At 39.8% G+C, this 18,765-nt stretch overlaps 1 protein-coding gene across 1 annotated transcript; it reads right to left on the bottom strand.

The window, feature by feature from the left end:
- On the bottom strand, positions 1 to 18,365 carry cstf3 (cleavage stimulation factor, 3' pre-RNA, subunit 3). Its single transcript, XM_066700489.1, has 21 exons — positions 17,989 to 18,365; positions 16,933 to 17,034; positions 16,643 to 16,738; positions 7,970 to 8,002; positions 6,818 to 6,915; positions 6,395 to 6,461; positions 6,278 to 6,312; positions 6,060 to 6,186; positions 5,698 to 5,775; positions 5,172 to 5,334; positions 4,559 to 4,668; positions 3,925 to 4,041; positions 3,734 to 3,808; positions 3,186 to 3,329; positions 2,749 to 2,851; positions 2,326 to 2,395; positions 2,026 to 2,221; positions 1,653 to 1,803; positions 1,301 to 1,395; positions 1,016 to 1,076; positions 1 to 718 (listed from the first exon to the last, which is right to left on the bottom strand). Exons 1-21 carry the CDS (start codon positions 18,259 to 18,261, stop codon positions 516 to 518), a joined length of 2,397 nt encoding a protein of 798 aa, XP_066556586.1. The 5' UTR covers positions 18,262 to 18,365; the 3' UTR covers positions 1 to 515.
- Positions 18,366 to 18,765: the final 400 nt, after the last annotated feature.

The following is an 18,765-nucleotide window of genomic DNA, read 5'->3' as shown; positions in this document are numbered from 1 at the left end:
TTGATTTTTCTTTTTTATTTGAAGGAAATTGCTTTGCTTCTTTTGACTACAAAACAGAATTACTCAACTTTGCCATAAATATTGCAACTAGTCATGGCAAACTCAGAACGTTGTGTCAAATTAAGGTTGGTAATTAAAAACTTTATACAGTATAAGCCACCCAGTTTTTAAAATAAAACTGTTCAAAAAAAAAAAAAAAAACATAACAAAACACAAGACTCGAGATGCGTCAAACAGCAGACAGAATGAAGCTTAATCCGTGTTCTCGTCAGCGCCTCCAGACCCCGAGGAACGCGCTCAGAGGGGCGGTTGTACAGTGACACTCTCAGCACAAGGTATCCCTCGTGCGCGTCTGCGCTGAACTGTGCTTTTGGAAGAGGCACAGCCTTGTCTCCCTACAGTCCTCCGGGGGTGGTGGGGGGGTCGAAGGAAGGTCCTTTTAGCACATTACACGAGAGAATGACGTATCCTTCAGTGCACAAGAGTCTCTCGCTCCAGATCCCTGGCTGGGCTGCTCATCGGATCCTCTTCTGCTGCCGTGCCCTGTAGATGTCGTGTAGGGGAGGGGCGATGGCCCCTTTCTCCTCCTCCTCGTCAGAGTCGGCGTTCGGCCTCTTCAGCGCTTTGTTGACCACTGCGTTGTTCTCCACCGGCCCGTTCCCCTCGGACACTAACTCAGGCTGCCGGCCCGTGATGATCTCCACTGCAGCATCAACCGCTAAGGGAGTGGGGGGGGGGCACAAAAACACAGTTTACATGTGCTACATTACTGCCCGGCCCACGCGTGTGGGAGTCGTCCTCGTACAGGACTCGCGTGGTTCCGAGTGACAGCAGTAAGAAAGCGAGCGGTTTTTAAGGCTTCCTTAAACAAAAACTCAAGTAAACCACCCGAGCTTGACAAGACCTAGTAACACATTGTCGAGCTGAAATAAATAGCCATGAAATGACTGCATGTTATCCGCCACACACATTAACTGGGCTGACAGTGAACGCAGCGCAACAGGGTGAAACTTACTTTCTGGAAGCTTGCATCTTCGGAACGTCTCCATCAGTTCATCTACTTGCACAAATGGACCCTGTGAAACAGAAGACAGGTCAACACCAGTGACAGCAGGGTGCTGATGGGCTCATACTGCATCTATAGACAATCAAACTTCAACTTTAGGATACAGTTCTCAAGCACGGGGGTGCAATTCCTTTGTATCAAGATGGATCCCTTCACATTTGGCTCTGCTGTCAAAAAAGAGTAACCAGGGATGGAGTTCACACATTTGCCATTCAGGGTAGAAATGCCACTGACCGTGAAGCAGGTCGGGGGGGGCAGCAGCTTCATGAGAATCACAGCGGCGGGGGGCACCGGGAACACGCCTCCGGGCACGGGGTGAAGTCCTGGAGCTGCGGGGGTGACACGCATTCAGAGGTGAGCGTGACTCGAACAGATTGCCGGAACAGCACACCTCACAGGACAGCAGTGATGACAATATGTGCAGAACCTGGCAGCTGGGTTATTTCTGTTTATTTAAAAGTGTATTCTAAGTAGAAGAAATACCCGTTCCTATGCATAATCGGACTAGTCAAGCTTCTGGGCTGCCGAGAGGGTGCATTATACGAGTGTGTTTTCAGTCGCGTTACTGGAGTGAATTCGCACTCACGGGCCAGATGTCTGGGCTGAAACGGGATCATCTGGTTCGTGTCTGGTTTAGGATACTCGGGTTTGCGGTCGGCTTCATCCTTCAGAACGGGCACAATGGAGGGAGCCACGACGGTTTCGGGAATCAGGGACAATTTGGCACGGGATACATCCTGCAACAGAAGGCAAACGTTTCTTATGGTTGTTCTCTCAGAAGGTATTCGATGAAGCGCTTTCTTCTTGTTTTTTCTCTTTCAAATGAAGGAGTCTTTCCTGAAGACACAAGACTGTAACAGTACAGTTGAAAATGCATGCTTATATGAAATCCAAATATATACAAGTGAGAAACATAACCTGCCTGGGTGATAAATAAACACATAAACCTGAATCCACACCTTGTAACCCAGAGCTTTCAGTTCACTGGAGGAGCAGGGATACAGATCCATGAACTTGTATCTGTCCACCAGCAGGGCGGTCTCTTTTCCTTCGTATTCCTCCTTGAAGGCGGTAAACCTCCTCCTCTCCACCTTCAGGATACTGGCTAAATCCCCAATGTTGCTCTCGAAAGCCAAAAACCGAGCCCAGATCTCTCTGCAACACACACACGTAACAGATGAAGGGAGGCGTTATGGAAAGCTGCCTGACAATGCAGGCATGATGCACATATTCCACAAGGAGAAAACACACCACCTTACCCAGACTTCTCGGGTGACAAGCTTCCCGACGTTAAAACGCGCTCAAACAAAACTCGGGTGTTGTTATCCTCTGCAAAATGGAAAAGAAATGCAACGTTTGGTTTTTAATTTTTACGGCTGTCATGAGCAGATAAAATAAGTTTGAGCCCAAAGACAGATCTCTTTGTTTGGCAACTCCACTATAACATTCCTTGGGCCAAGAGTACTAAATTAAATCTGATCTCTCCATGCACAAGTTAAGAAGTGTGCTGTGGGCTCCATATTAATGGTCTTTACTCTGCAGAACTAACACACTGGAATAATAACAGCACTATGTGAAAAATATCTTTCACACAGAAATATGTTTGCTGTCTGATTAGGAGTCTTTAGTGTTGCTTCAGAGATAAACAAAGTAGACAAACTCTTTTATCATTCTGCACTTACCATTGAGGTGAGAGAGATAATCAATATAGGCCAAGATGTACTCTGGTATGTCTCCATATTTTTTTAAACCTAGTTCAAATATTTTAAAGGCCACGGATTTGTCCTGTGCGGAAAAAAAAAATCAATATAAACAGAAGAGCTTGAACAAAAGGATACACAGACAGAAATACAAAGTTACTGTAAAGATGGTATATTTGCTACTGTAACAACAAAACTTAATGCAGCACAGCTCAGTTCTGATTAAATGACTTGTCTTCAAATTGTAAAATGTATGTAAAGTTCAACAGGAAATGAGGAGAAAGTTCAGGTTTGTCTGGTCTTTTTTTCCTTTGCCAAGAAATATACTGGGAGCAAAGTGGGCACAGCGCAGTAATAGACCACAGCTATCAATGGCCACAGGCTTTCTGAGGAACGTCTCAATGAAGGATGCGAGTTACCTTACTGCAGTAGTACTCCATCAGCGCAGCAGACACGTATACATGGTGCCGTGTCCGGAGGTCCTCTCGTGCTTTCTTAAAGATCATTCTGCCCGATTTTATACCTTCTGCCCTCCTTGCAAACTTCATATACTGAATGTAAACCTACAGCGAAAAAACCCCGAAAACACTCGTATCAGAGAAGACGTTCAGAGTGGTACAGGGAGCAAAGACTGCAGGATTCAAAAGCATAGCTGACAGCTCTTACCTACCAAGATTTACTGCATTAAAAATATCTTGATTATCCAGGACTATTCTTTAAAGCACAAAGGATGCAAAATATATTTAAAGTCAAGCCCTGTGCTTTGCATAACTTCATTTATCAAAATGTATTCTGATCTGTTAAAAAAAAAAAAAAAAAAAAAAAAACCTAAAGCACAGGGCTCTCACTACAGGGGAGTGTATCACATATTTCCAAGGATAAATTATAATACTGATTAAAACTTTTTTTTAAAGCAACCAGAACACATTGATTAAGAGCTCTGTTGTATGAGAAATAAACCTCTTACCAGCGTTGGATCAATATCCTCTATTGCCAGTAGGCGGTTGTATATGCTGTGCACCTTTTCATACTTCATTCGACTCTGGAAAGAGAGAAAAGGCATCCACAGAGGATATTCATTATAGCAATGCAAACCACTAAGAGAGGTAAAGAAAGAAATGTGTTTCTTTTTGAAGTGAAATTATATAAACCTCTCACCTCCTCGTAATCTGCAAACGAGAAGTAGAGCAGCATGTTCTTCTTCAACAAAGAACCAATTGCCCTCTCATAAATATTAGCAGCCTCGTCACTGAAGAGCTTTGCATTGTTCATGTCCTGTAGGAGAGTTCGGGCAGGGAAATGGTCTTGATTTAACACACTAATAAAACTGAAGCCAAACAACAACTCAACAATAGTTATAAATCAACTGGCATTATGTAGAGTTAGAAAACAGGAACTTAAAAACTATTATTTATACAGAATGGCAGTCCAAGGATTATTTCCAGCCAACATACAGCATTGGGATTTATCTGCAAGCGGCTACAATGGGATGCTGTGTAGTGCTGCCAGTAAATAAGAGCCCTGCCTATCGCACATCACACAATGTGACAGACCTGCACAGCCAACGATAAAGACCATTATTATTGTCTTGACAAATTATAGTTAAGTACATTATCAAAATGGCACCATTAACACCATTTTAATGATCATACACATTTGTAAAATATTTGTTTCAAGTCATACTTGGCTATAGCAAGTAATACAGATGTCAGTAGAGAAATATTTTTTAAAACAACAAGTGTCACTGGCATCACAACCCTAAACACGGCGGGACAGAAACGCCAGCTCTTACCCCCTTCTCCGCCAGCAGCTTGCTGGACTGCTCCAGGTACTGAGCCGCTTCATACCAAATGTCGGGGTGGTGTCCCAGGACCAGCAGACACTGCTCATAGGCGAACATCACTGCGAGAGACAGAGAGAACGGCACGCTCACTCACACACCGCCCCCACGCCACAGTGCGCTGCCAGGCCTGTGTCTGCTTACAAAATCATCCACTGGACTACAATTTTTATGATCATCATTCACACCACATCACAGTGTTGACATGTACATCAGGTTAGAATTAAATCTGATAGGCAAAAAAAAAGTATGATTTAAAGCAGTGGTCTCAAACTCAATCCCTGGAGGGCCATGTGTATGATGCTGGCCCACAACAGAGTCCTCAATTACTTAATTGGACAAATTAAGTAATTGAGGACTCGGTTGGAACGAAAACCAGCATACACATGGCCCTCCAGGAACTGAGTTTGATTCAAAGCCCTGATTTAACTGACACCTGATTTAAAGAATTAGTTTGAAACCACATGTCACGGGTTTCTCTGCTCCAAGAAACGGCCGTGACAGAGCGGGCCTAGCGCAGCCGGTCCCTCGGTGCTCGAATGCGCCGTCATGCCGGGGCTCCCACCTCTCTTGGTGATGAGCGTTTGGTCTTCGGTGCGCAGGGGGTTGCTCTTCTCCCACTGGATGTACTTCTTCCACATCTCCACCTGCTGCGCCTCCTGCGGGGAGTTCTGCGGCGGTACCGAGGGGGCATTGCGGTCCAGGCCCTTCATCACAGTCTCGTACTCCTACAGACCCAACAGGAACCGCGTTAACAGGCCTCACTTAGTACGGACCAAGACCGATTGAGAAGCGGCTCCGGGACAGACTGTAACGTCACGGCAGACATTCGAGCTCTGGAGCATTTATCAATGTAGTAATACAGAAACACGAATATTTCAATCTTCATCCAGAACGTTTTCCATTGAAACCTGGAGGGGCATTTTTCTGCCCCATAGAGATCAAGTTGTAAAATAAATAATAAAGGCACCCTTTGTCTTTAAATATAAATCACAATGGGATTATTTTAATAACAGATTAAAAAATCTCAGTAATACATGCAAGATCAACCACCTTTTCAAAGTTCTCTTCCCTGTGGCAGGAGGACTTACCTTTGCTACTCTTCTTGCATTCATATAATCCCTGCTGCGGTCTTCGATCATTTTTTTGGCCAAATGTACATTGATGCCCTATTAAAAAAAAATCTGTTAAACAATTTGTTAAACAGCTGCTTAACCTAACAACATGATCTTGTAAACACAAAACTAACAGCTTCATAAAACCATTTCTGCAAGTTCTATTCATGATCAATTCTATCCTAGAAACACTGAACTTGAAAAGGCACATGTAAATTATCCTTTCATTCAGAAGATTTTGTACATGAAATACAATAGAACGGTCAAGGGCCTGTGTGCAGAAAAAGCTTTTATTGTTATTTAAACTCTGTTGTTAGCTGTGTTACACATCGACTTGCCTCTTCGTATTTGTTGTAGTCTCTCCAGAGCTGCTCAATGTTGATCATGGGATTGACGCAGCCTCGCTGGTAGACACGGCGCACGGCTGTGATTCTCTGGTTCTCTGCGTAAGACCCCACAGCTTCACTAGACACAGGGTAAGGAAGCGTGTCAAACTCAAGTTTATCTTTAACCGAGATTAGAAATACAATTTTATAGATAGCTCAGGTATACTTACACTCCTTTTAAGAAGTTGATATAATCCACCCATATCTGAAAGCCAAGGAGACATTTCACTCATGAGATTCAGTGTACACGTTAACCAAACCAGTCTGCAAGATGTTCTGTCCATTACCTGATATGACATGATCTCCATTCCAATTTTATCCAAGGCAAAGTCATAAGCTTGTGCCATTTTCTCCCTAAAACACACAAATAGACATTGATTTGAAGAAGAAATACAGTGTTCTTTGTAATCTGACAGACAACATACTTTTGAAGAATTTCTTCCTGTGGTTTATTAAAACAAACATTTAATAAATTTTAAGTGTTTTAACTTGGCTGCAAATAACTACTTTTCGGTTTTCCTGACATACATTACATTATGAGGTTTGGGCTAATCAAGCCACACAACAAAGCTACTCATTTTTGGAGAAAGTGAATACATAATAAAGGGAATACATATTTTAAATTTGGATAATTTAAAAGCTGACCATCTTGCCTATAAAACAAAAACATACACAATGTTATAACTGGAATAGGAAGGAACTGCTCTTACTTGTAACTTGGCAGCTTTCCTTTAGTTTCTCGAACATATGAAAGGTAGCATTTCCAGAGATCGATGTGTAACACTTTCATAAGACATCTTTGAAAAAGCTTTATATAAAATAAAAAGAAAAAAGTTGTGAATACACTCTTGGGAAAATCTTTGAAACGTCATACTGACACATAACAATATAATAATAATAATAACCGACACCTTGCTTCAGAACTAATTTCTTAGGTGGTCTCAAAGTAATACACATGGGCCAATCTCAAACACTACCAGTGTATTTATACTAGTCTTCATCCTATTTAGATTTACTTAATGCCAGCCATAATGTGGCAAGTACACAAACGGCCACAGAAAATAGCTGAATGACTGGTGTAGTACAACACTGAAGACCAACTCTCTCAGTTGATATTCCTGTGGTGGGTAGCGTGTGAACCATACCGAGTGACACAGAATAGCAACCTAATTGCCAGATGTAAATCCTTGGGGGCTTGATGCATTCAAAGCGGGAATGACGGGGAGAGTGCTCACAGGCATGGCAATAAATAAGAGCTGATTCGGCCGTATGTCAGGTGCCGATTGAGCAGAGATGAGCATCAGCGATCTGGAAGCCAGCCATGACGGCACCTCAGCCAGCGTCGACACACCGGAGCTTTTTCCACTCGACTAGGAGCGTCCCACACGACAGCACTCGCAGAATACCATCTTCTAGTGAAGGTTATGAAAATACTTGAAATATTGCCCAACTGAACTTAGAATGCTTTTGCAGCGGTCTTTCCTATAGTTTGCTGCTATGCACCTCCCAGGTAAAAGGACCATCTATCTAGTCCTGGACTGGGCATGTTCTGTACATATAAACTAAACATGCAATAGATGTTAGCATTACAACCATTTCCCACAGAACACATGAATAGCTACATTATCTGTCTGGCTGGTTCATCTCGTTGTTCAACTACCAGTGTGGGAGCAGCTGGGCTATAAAGCACTGGCAACTTGGTTTGTGAATTCAGGTGGTGTATGAATCAGTTAATTTATTCAAATGTCATCAAGCTTTCATTAGCAGAACCTCAGGTGAAAGTTTGAGCCTCCTTTTTCAAAACACACTTTTGATTAAACCTGTGTCGTGTTGTTAACCCTTTACCTAGGTTGGTGACTCACCTTTTCAACTTTGTCATAGTTTTTAGCCTTGATCTGTAAACAGATAATGTATTGTTAATTCAGCAAGAATAATTTTAAAATGAATGAAAAACACACACGCACACACACACTCACGCAATCAACAAGATCAACAAAGTGAAGTTCACACAAAGACAGTTAATAGTTTTTTTTTTTATTTTCAAGGTAAAAACTAATGTTTATTTCAGTACAAATCCATTCCAGATCTCTATTCCTACACACGATTTAACAAAATCGTAAAGTCAAAGGGAAGTAAATAAATACCTCAATGTATTGTTGATACAGATTTGATCTGGAATTTACAGTCATGTAGTTATTGCATACAGTGACAAATCTTTGGCTCAATTTTGTACAGAAAAATAAAAAACCTCACACCTTGAATATGATGTCTCATTCATGGTAGAGGTGTAATGACTGATGGCAATAGTATAAAACCTGAAACCTGTATTATATACTGTATCAGCTGCATGTATAAAAGTGTGTGTTGGGGAAGGGGGGGGATTTGAGCTTTGTCAATGCACGAGAGATCCACACCCAATTATTCACATACATTTGGTGAATAAAGTTCTTCAATTTGGCCTGTGCACTCAACTGAATATGTTCAATCAATATTAAGATTGGGCAAGGAACAATCACCCTGCTAGACATAAATACGGCTAAAAACACAATAGATTGATCTCTTAGGAATGTAATCTATTCTGTGGTCACGGAACAAAATGTAACTTACAAGAATGAGACGTGGCTTGTTTTTCTCAACGTTTGAAATTGTATTTATTTTTTAATCCAAATTCTTATTCACCATTAGGGTTTAAACTCTTGCCACATGACAGTTGTTCGAGCAGATTCTGGTAATGGTAATTGGTAAGAAATTTACTTTCAGCATAAATAAACCAAGGAAATCGCAGATGCAGTACTTTCTAATTTTTGCTTTTGCTGGGGGTTCTGTAAAAAGGGTCTGACATTTGTTGCTGAATTACATTTCAGAAAAAAAATCAGTAGGGAATTTGAGATTGCATTTTCTTTTAATACAATTTTCAGGCATCACCAATCACTCCAAGAACGCTTCCCAGCGCTCTGTAAGGATCAGGGTTGGATACAACTAACCAAATTCCCCATTTAATTTCCTCACGTCAGAAAACAAGTCTTCTGAGATGTCTATTATTAACAACTAACGACCTCATGAGTTGAAAGTCTGATGGAATAGCCTCCATCTCACCCTGCACTTGGAGTATTGTGCTTCAGCTCAGGAAGCATGCGGTCCTGGCTGGAGATGCCTTCACCCCAGTGATATCCACGGGAACTTGGCCCGCGGCAGCTACAGGCACAAGATTGGTCATCTGAAAGTTTCCTGCTCTTCCTTTAGATCTAAACTTTTTGCTTCTTTCAGCTACAGCCAGGTTCCTGCAGCAATCTCTCAACCCCAGAGATACTCGTGTTTGGGATAGCAGACACCAGCCCATTCGAGAAGAAGTGTACATTACAAAGATTACTATTTATTCCCAAAACCAGTTAATAGGATTTCTTCCTAAATTGCAAAAACTAAAGCACAACAGACCCTGACCACAGATAGTGGTTCAATTTGCTAATCATTTATAAACCAAAAATATACACAAGGTTTGAGTAGTCACAATACATAAAGGTCAAGCAAATTAATTTTATCAAATACTGCACTGCATCTACAGCTGCATTGGAGATGGTTTTGTGGATTCAGTATTTCCTTTAAGATGTGTTCAATAATGCAGAAAAAGAGAAGTCATCTCTTTCACTGGTGGTCCATAAATCAGGTCAAAGCTCTGTCATTGTATTCAGAATGCATAAATTAATTAGTTCTACCATCACTGTGAAATAGGTTAAAATATGGATATTTACATTTTTGTTAGAGAGAGAACTAAGTGTACATATAAATAAAACATTATCAAAAATAAAATCAAATGGTGAAAATTAAATGCATTAATGAAAAGAAAGTGGTACTCATATCAAAACCCGTATGTCCAAGGCATCAACAAAATTGGCCCAAATAAAGATACGGTATTTGGCCCATACTGGATTTAACAGACGTCTTCTGATAGAGACACGATTTGGAGTGAACGCTTACCTTGGTGACCATGGTCACCTGTCTCCACAACAGGGATGGAAAGGTAAATTCTGGCCAAGAGCAATAAACTCTGAAGCTGCAATTATAATCAATCATGTACCCTGTATTAAAAAGGGGGCCTGCCAAGCATTTGAGTAAAAACTAATAAAAAATAAAACTTAAATTCTTAAAAGCTCCATCTTGAGGTATTTTTTGCTAACTTCCTTATTGAAATGCATCTAAACTGAGGTTTAAAAAAAGAGAACATCCTTTGTTTTGCAAATGTAAATCAATTAAACTGGTTGTTTAACCAGGAAAAGGACTTGTTGGCATAGGTAGCACCAGACTGTCTAAACCCTAGAGCGGTGTGCAACACAGAAATGCTAAAAGGAAGGGCACCCACTGCGAAAGCCTGAAAAAGCAAGTGACATATCGCTGTATACAAACACTACTTCCGCCAAGAGAATTAATGTTCCACAGAGTTATGGGACTACAAAGATTACACAGTCCGATGACCTACAGAATAGGGAACTTTAAAGAGACAAATTCATTAAATCTAATATGGTACAACAGACGTTCTAGAGTGCTGATATCACAAAGGTCACTTTTCAAATCACAATCATGCTGGCTAGAGCATATACCATAACATGATCGACTTCTTTAACTTAATTTAGCTCAATTTGATTGCATCTTCGATCATAATGCTGAAATCGATACGCCTTTAATCTTGACAGCGATATACACTACAGCTGGGAAAGCAACCCTGCGACCATGGTATTAGAGACCTGAACGAGGAATTCATAGAGAATGACGTTTCTCTGCTGTACTGCTGTTATATAGGGTTTAAAAAATAATAATAATGTACTCAAAGAAAGATCAAATTTTAAGAGGCAAGTGTCTGTGGCAGTGTTTAATTGCATCAGCATGGCAAAGCAGTCCAAACAAAAGTACAAACACTTTACATCCTACAGGAAAACACAGAGAGCATTTGCTTTCCAAATGAATAACCCAATGTTGTGGAAAACCAGATGACTAACACATGAGTATGACTGATGGGGTTAGCGTGCTGCTCCCTGAGCTTTGAATAAATGAAGACTAGGAGCACATTCAGTAAAGAGACCGGAGACTATATTTTGTCACAATTAACAAATATATTTTATAAATGCTTTTAGCATTTAGCCCATATAATATTTGTGTTGATGAGGGTTGAAGTATTTAAAAAGGGCAGATAAATGTGTGGATAGCAATAAACAGAATAAATATTCCAACAGCATTGAGAAATACATTTAACGTAACCAATCACACTTACCGAGAATTGTTTAATTTATTCGGAATTACACACAACTTCAAACATGCAAGACCCAGACTGGTTACAAGCATACAAGAAAAGTGTTTTAAGCGAATAATTACATTAATAATTCTTAGTGGGCTGTACCTAAAAAGCAGCCGAGGAAATGGACATTCTACACTTATTTAATGCACTGGTAATGAATTTAATCCAACACCATATTGTGTGTTGATCGTATTCTTTAAAATTAAGGAATGAACAATGGTAACATTTTAATATGGAGAGGTTGGCTTAAGAGAGACTTCAAAAAACGTTAGAGGCGCCATTTGTGATTCCACAAAAAGTGAAGTTTTATTGTAAGAAATTAGAAGTAAGAAGTAAATGTGCAACCATTTAAAATACTTTACATTCTTCAGAATAGATCTTACATTAAAATTGTATTCATTATTTAAATAAAATTATGAATGAGAACAAATATTACACTTCCAAAACAAAAATCTTGAATTCTTGCAAAATAAATCAGTTTAGATTAACAGATGCCATGGGTAGCAGTTATAACACTATGTAACAATTTTTGTTCCTGGGTAGTAAGTGTTATTTCCTAATTGCTTATAGTAAAGTATAGAAAATATCTATTATTCAACACAAACTTTGCTTTTGTGACCAGGACAGTGATATTCTGAAACTGACCCATTTCCAATGAGAAAACAGGCAAATGTGTCTTTTCGTTCACATAAAGTCAGAAAAAAAAAAACATATGAATCCAAATTAACATTTATACTAAAGTAATACTAAAATGACTACAAAAGATTTAGAAGCGAGTAGTTTTTCGAGATTTATACTGTAAATACTATTACATCAGTATAAATGCATGTTAATTTGGATTCATATGTAGTTTTTTTCTGACTATGTGAAGGAAAAGACACAAATTTGTCAGTTTTCTCCTTGGAAATAATTACATTTCAAAATATCACTGTCCTGGTCACAAAAGCAAAGTTTGTGGGGAATAATAGCCATTTTCTATACTTTTGAGGCATAAGCAATTAGGAAATAACACTTACTACCTAGGAACAAAAAAAAAAAAAAGTTACACCGTGTAATTAATACTGTATAATGAGCAGGTCTACATAAGAAAATACAGATGAACCAGTGCTTTGCTTACAAGCTCACTGTATGGTTGAAAATGAAAACCCTTACTTATTTGCTTGAAAGCATCTTAAATTGTGCTCCATAGGTTTAGGAAAAAAAAAAAAAAAAAAAACTATCAAGACCTATTATAGTACATTATTTTGTAAGTAGGTTTTAGTGAGCAGTAACAGTGAGCCTGTATAAGTATAGTTTTACATCCTTGTCATACTTACCAAGGAACAGATTAAAATAAGGAATATGCTTAACATGTGCAGCTTTTGTGCCTTAAGTGTATAGTCAACATCTCTTTTTTTTTTAATATATATATATACACATTTGAAAAACAGAACATACACTACAGGAGATTAATTTGTAATACCTGCTCATGATTTTGCAAAGTAATTTTACATATAGGAAAATAAAACAACCTTTATGTTAATGTCTATGAATGCATAATTTCATTCTGGACAGGAATGAAGCAATAATGCATGCTGTAGCTACTATTTAAATCCTAATTCAACTGATGGGCAGAAAATTCTACTATTATTTAAAATGGCAGCACCTTGTTTAGTAAGTTGCAAAAAAGTTTGTTTACCAAGCAGGTAATAAAAATAAAAACTTGGTAGATTGTTATTATTGATTCATAAAAAGGTTTACCGCTTATAGGAAAGTAAAAAGATCACATACATATACAAATTGCAGTGTACAATATCACCTTTCCTTCATTACTACACACATATCTGAATGAAGTTATGGCTAAGGCTAAACAGGGCAGATATAAGGCACAGATGGATTTTTATTCACTGTGAGGTGGGGTTATGGGAATGAGGGCAGGATGGTTGCAGGTGGACAAAACTAAATACAATAGTCAATACACAGATGGGTAACTACCTAGAAATTACCACTTCTGAAAGTCAAAAAAGACAATGTAAGAGATACAAATACAGAATTCAATCAGAGACATTTTATTATAGTATGTTATCCCTCCCTGCTTCACTGCTCAAGCAAAGAGGAAAGAATACAGAATACATTAATTTATGACAAATTGTTACTGGATCAATATTTCTTGGGGATTTAAAGTGTGTGTACTACAGGAATACAATCCTAAAGGCAGACTTTGATTAGCAGTCCCGATTATGATAGACATTGAAGAGTTTTCCAGTTGTTCAAAAGTTTGAACTGTTATAGGAGGGAAGACCAGTTGCAAAATAAGTTTCACATCCTCGATAACATCATATGAAATACCCATGAACACAAAATGTATCCTTATATTAAAATATGTAATCAAATAAAATGTTCCTGCACCAGTTCTAGATTAACAGTGGAGAAGAATGTCAAGGGCTCATGAATAATACAGGAATAAAGGCTTAGTTTGTTGCACTGATATTTAGCCACGATTAGCATTAGTTGCATTTCCAGGAAATCGCTTTAATCTTTCGAGTCCCAGTTGGCAACAATCTAAAGGTTTGAATCTCAAGGAAACAATGTCGGCCTTGGGGTTACCACAGGGTCCAGAGACTGAAGCCTATTGCCTCTTCCTCTGTTAAGCAGCTGTCCACTTATTCCAGGAAGAGATCAGAGCAGAGCTACATGCAGCCAAAAGCTACACTGGACTACACTGCAATGAGTGGGTGAAGAAGCTACATAGACAATGATATCCAAGAAGTTGTCTAACCACTGTAGCTCCTGGTGGGCTGCAGCAAAACTTGAAACAGGCGCTTCAGATTAGGAGCATGAAGTATGGCTTTTCAAGCAATAAGAATTCTTAATGGTATGGCTGAGCAGGGGTTCACACAGCCCAAAACCCACGACAGCACAGTTACGACCAGTTGTAGTTATAACCTATATTTGTGTATGTAGCAGCACAAGCTTTGCTTTTGTCAATAAAAATCAGAAACCAGAGCACTCGCAAAGCTAAAATGTTAGTTACCACTAGATGATCAGTAACAAGGTCATAAGATTGCACTGCCTTTTCACATGCCAGAAAGAATTGCAATAACATTCTGCAATCCAATTATCACCCCCTCAAACTGCCCAGCAGCAGCATGTAATTTTTTTTTTTTTTTCATATCAGGTTAGAAAAACATGCCACTTTAAAATTGAATATTTAGTATACATTACAAATATGAAACATCAGCATAAAATAAAGAACTACAAATGCATGGGTCTGTAGTTCCAATTTAGTTTCGCTATTAGATTGCTAATTTTAGAATCATTTAGCAAAATAAAAAAAATAAAAAAAAAACTGAAAACATAGTAAATATTAAGTAGTTCTTTAGAAAAGCTGATCTACAAACATGAGTCTACAAGCTAGTGCTGCGAGTTAAACTGGATTCTTTTTAGTTACAGAAAGAGGGACAACTGATTCAGTTCTTCCAATAAGACACTGTTCCACAAAAAATAATGTCCAGAATTTAACTGCTGTAAATCTTCCAAATGTGGTACTAAGACAGGTCAAACTGATTTAAAAACTTCAAATCTGTGGTGCAATGTAAATGATGCAAACCTGATGGATTAAATTGAAGAAATGTTGATTAACCCTTTACATTTAGTCACTGCTAAATGGAATAGTATATTAAATTGTCAGTACAGAATGATAACATAATGACAAAATGCCAATCCAGAAAATGAGTTCAGTCTAAATGTGAACAAAGTAACTACAAGTTACATAAGCATTAAATATACTGCATGCTCATATAAAAACAAAAAGTCATATTGGTTTGCTGTAACTTTTGCACTACAATACTAATGGTTAACTCTCCACCACAAGCCCACTTCAAAGATCACAAACAACTTTAAAGATACAATTAATACATAATAAAATACTCCTGTGAAAGACAAGCTACTACTAGAAGCACCACTAAACAATCTTAGTTTAAAACTCACTCACCTTAATAAATTATACACTAAGGAGGTTTTTCCTTTGTGCTGTCCTTGAGAAATTCAGTGTATGCAAACTTAAGGACATGCCATTATTAAAACCTGGGCATCCCTTCAGATAGTGTATTCATGTGCCTTCACATATGCATCAGGGTGACTAGGGGATTCTAGTGCTCTGCATACAGAAATACATTATAAACATTTTAGGCTGTATGAGATTCCTTCCAACAAGGGAAAAAAATGGGGGGGTGTCTTTGTATTTTCTGGGGTGTTTTTGCCTTTATGGGGATGCACCAACATTTTTACTAGACCTTGGGTGAGCACATTTGTTTTTAGTGAATTGGTAACTAAACCATTTCCTTTTGCACATTAAAAGTTTTCACTGTGTAAAATGTTACCCATCATCCCCTTATTCCCAACAAGACGAATGTGCTAAACCAAGGTGCTTTGAACCCCCAAAACAAAAGTCAAAGACTCAGTGAGTTCTTAATCTGTTACAGTGGAAATAAAAACACTCCATGACATTTCACAGGAACTTGTATTGTATCTAGAGATTCAGGAGATTCAGAAATTGACAAGTTAGTTGAAAACATACTTGGGAGGAAGACTGTACTGCCGATACAAAGTAATACAATAAAGCTCATTTAAAATGCTAAACAGCTACAGGGAAAGGAACGTTTTTTGGACCCTGGTAAACAGAATCTTGTGAGAAAAGAGAAAATTACAGAAAACCAAGCACTTGTTTAATGTGACTCGTGTAAATGTTTTAAGCCTGTAACCTGCAAATGTGTTTGGTTTTGATAAGGGGGGGGGCTAAAAATGTATATATACATATGGACATTTAAAAATAAATTAGGCATATATAGTAGAACACTGACTAATCTGAGCATCAAGTACAGTATGGACAAAAACAAAATGAGCTCAAAGAAATGACACAGGAGGCAATAAATTGAGACGACAAGTAAATAAAAGGCTAAAGCACTCCGATACCATTAAAATAGTTTTAATGCTGTTGCAGATCCAACATGCAACATTGATGTGCATTTCCCCCAATAGACTGGTGAAAAAAATAAATTATATATATATATTTATATATATAAATAACCTGTGGAACATTTACAGTCCGCTGCTGAAAGGAAAAGGTTAGGTTTGTTTTCCCGGTTTGTGGGCTAGAAACCCATGATATGCACTGGTAACTGCAGTGTGAAATTCAGAATGCTGATGCTGTTTTGATACACACACACGCACACATGTAGAAAGTGAAAGAATATTAAAACTTCTTAACCTCGGCTTCAATGTAAAGTTTCCAGAATCGGCCAGAACTTGGGAACTGGGCGACAAGTCGCTCATAGGTCTTCCTTGCTTTGTCTATAGGTTGGTTCTAAAAAGTAGAAACCATTGAAACATTTACATTTTTTCCATGAATAATTGCACAATCCTATCATGCGATCTGTACAGTGTGGAAGCACACTTCCCACCCGCACATGTGTCAGCTTCAGTGGTTCCTTGAAGCCCCACCCCACCATCATCCCCATTACCCCGGTTATAAGGAAACGTAATCCCGGGTCACTAAACCTGTGCTTCTCGTATCAGAATGCTCCAAGCGTCGAGGTCGTACGGATTTTCTTCCAGCTTCTTTTCAGCTTTCTTCACCTTCTCTGGGATGTACTCTGCCGCCTGCAAGAGATGCAACGACAACGCTAATTACTGCGTGCTCTACTACTCACAGCTGGAGTTTTCATCTTCAAGATTCATTTCAGGTGAATTACACGTTAATGTGTCCTTAGCAACAGGTATTGGAAAGAGTACACTGCATTTTGATGTACTGTTACAACCATTACTGTGATTAGTTCTCCTCAAGACTCGTCTATGAAGGCTGATACCTGGGTGTCACTCATTAAGGCCGAAAGTGTGAACGGTTTGTGACACACTGACTGTTCATGGGGGACTTTAGTGATGACTAACTGTGCACCATCAGGCCCACAGCTGGGTTTATGTAAAAGCAGATGGGCCTGTAGGAGCTGGACCTCTGGCTCATGTTCACTCGTGTAAACCCGCCAGGTGCCGTGCGCGTCCCCGAGCCTGCGCGTCCCCGAGAGGGCGAAGCGCGCGCCCGGGGCACGAGAACAAAGCCTGCGCGCGCACGGCAGGTAGGGGCGTGTTGGCATGGAGACGGGGCCTACTTTTATATTAATATATACTATTTACACACATCTATATAGCGATATTTTACAACACTTTATGACCGTTTAAGCCAAGCAGCACGTCTATAGGCTGACCAGAGACTGACAGGAGAATCACGTCCACGCCGTCTGTGACTACACCGCCGCTACTCACACGTTACACCAACACTACTACACCCGCGCCCGCGCTTCTGAACCAGAGCAGAAAGCCTTACGTATCACAAACACGAAGATGGTGCCCTGCGTTGATACTGGCGATGCCCAATTATTATTTCGATTGCTCTACAAACACTTCCCATTTAATAGGAGGCAACGAACCAAACTAAAGCCTCCTCTGACCATTAAACCCCGTCATAGGACGGAGAGGACGCGTCGGGGTTGGGGCGCATTGCTGCCGTTCGCCACAGGCCTCGTCCTGCATTGTCATGAAAGCAGCGCAGACACTCACCTGGTCCGATATTCCTTCCACAGACATGATCTCTAACTTTAAAAGGGGTTTCGACAGCCAAAAATCTACAGGATGCTTATTTTTTAAAATTAAAAAAATAATAAAAACGGCGTTTGCATGGCTCGGATGCCTCTCCCTCGGTCCCGCCGCTGCTGCCGCTCCGCTAAAATGGCGTCTGCGAGCCTCTTCCGGCTGCGGCGGCTCTGCGTCATGAATATTCATGAGCGGCGCGGATGAAGCGCTGCGGCCGGGCGTGCTGTGCGCTGAAAGCATAGCGATGCTAATGAGGGCTGTATGTAATGCAGGCTCGGCGCATCGCGTTAAAATGCCATTGTTCTTAGAAGACAAGACGCTGAATATGAAATGAGGCAGTTTTCCGGCAGACAGACGGGGCGAAAAGCGCCGCCGGACCTCCGGGCAGTCCCACAATGCAGCGCGACTCAGACACGGAAGGAGCGGAGTGTGATGGAGGGTCTCCCCCTTCTCTTTCATTTAGTCTTTCCATTTGGTTTTCAGAGTTGTGATTTTCCATCATAAGAACATAAGAAAGTTTACAAACGAGAGGGGGCCATTCGACTCATTAATGCAATGGAAATCCTCAATAAATCAATCGTTTATTGGGAAAAAAAGAAACCCATGGAGCTTTCATGACGATCTTACCTACAAACGATTTATAGCCTACAAGTAACCTGTTTGAATTTGAAGTTCCGATTGAATATATTTTAGTAGTCGAGTAATTGACGTTATTCAGATAGTGTACATGATAATAAATTATGA

The sequence above is a fragment of the Amia ocellicauda genome, chromosome 4 (genome assembly GCF_036373705.1).
Source record: "Amia ocellicauda isolate fAmiCal2 chromosome 4, fAmiCal2.hap1, whole genome shotgun sequence".
Taxonomy (NCBI): Eukaryota; Metazoa; Chordata; class Actinopteri; order Amiiformes; family Amiidae; genus Amia; species Amia ocellicauda.
This window is presented reverse-complemented; position numbering and strand designations above follow the sequence as displayed.